Raw genomic sequence first — 998 nt, forward strand, 5'->3', positions numbered from 1 at the left:
GGGTAAAGAAAGGAAAAGCTTTTCTCAGGAAGTGCTGAGGTGATAGTGGGGAAAGAATTTCTCAGAAAGCACAGAGGGGAAAATGTATTAATGGGAGGACAGGAAATATTGTTAGGAAGCACCGAAGAGAGAGAAAGTACCCCTTCCTGGGCAGGGAGAGGTCTACCTCGCTAGGTGAAGTTCAGCTGGGCTGGGGAATAGAGTTGTTTCTTCAATGTCCTGATCTTGTCTCCTGTATTTCTCTTGCTCCCGGTTCCCTGCTCCTGCCATGCAGGAGTGAGCAAGATGAGGAAAGCTTTGGAGAAACTGCGAGCAATGAGTGAGAAGAATCTGCAGGCTGGTTACGAGGCCAATGATGCAAGTCCCAGAAGATGGAGGAGGCAGGCCCTGGACAGTGGCACTTCTCTGAAGGTAGGGCCTGGGATGCAGATCCATATTCCTGGTTGCTCCCGAGCCCTTTTGTTGCCTGGAGCAGCAAGGCGTTAGGCTGGATGTAGTTTTTTACCTTTCTCCCTTTGGGAGAACGGGAGGCATTATGGTTTGAGATTGGCTGAAGCTGGTGCTGCAATGAGGTATTTTTTCTTTTCTGGGAAGACAGTTGGGTTTTTGTTCTTGTGTTTAATGTCTCTCTTTGTATATTTATTTCCTAACTCCTTCTATAGATTTCATTTATGTTTTTCAGATATCAAAAACCATAGAATACTTTTTCACCAATAAATTGTTTCCTGATCTCTGCACCAGTTTTTGGGGTTTTTTTTTAAGATATTATTCTCCTTTTTGTCTCCTTCGTGTTCCATTTTTGGTGTGATTTTATCTGTCATTAGTCTTTGTCTTACTTTCCGTATTTCCTTTTATTCTATAATGTAGCTGCAAGATCTGTGGGAAAACATGCCTGTCGATGGCCTATCTTCTAGTTCTGTATGAGAAAAATACCTGAGATATATTCAGCTGGTTATTTTGTCTTACGGCCTGTTATCTTCTCCTTCCTTTAATCATTT

At 42.8% G+C, this 998-nt stretch overlaps 1 protein-coding gene across 1 annotated transcript in view; it reads left to right on the forward strand.

The window, feature by feature from the left end:
• Positions 1 to 285: 285 nt before the first annotated feature.
• Positions 286 to 998, forward strand: part of SSU72 (SSU72 RNA polymerase II CTD phosphatase homolog (S. cerevisiae)) — a 36,767-nt gene continuing 36,054 nt past the window's right edge. Inside the window, exon 1 of the mRNA XM_009325255.1 lies at positions 286 to 411. Within this exon, the coding sequence (XP_009323530.1) occupies positions 286 to 411 (126 nt within the window). The remainder of the gene's footprint in view (positions 412 to 998) is intronic.

Source organism: Pygoscelis adeliae, unplaced genomic scaffold (assembly GCF_000699105.1).
Source record: "Pygoscelis adeliae isolate BGI_AS28 unplaced genomic scaffold, ASM69910v1 Scaffold36, whole genome shotgun sequence".
Classification (NCBI taxonomy): Eukaryota; Metazoa; Chordata; class Aves; order Sphenisciformes; family Spheniscidae; genus Pygoscelis; species Pygoscelis adeliae.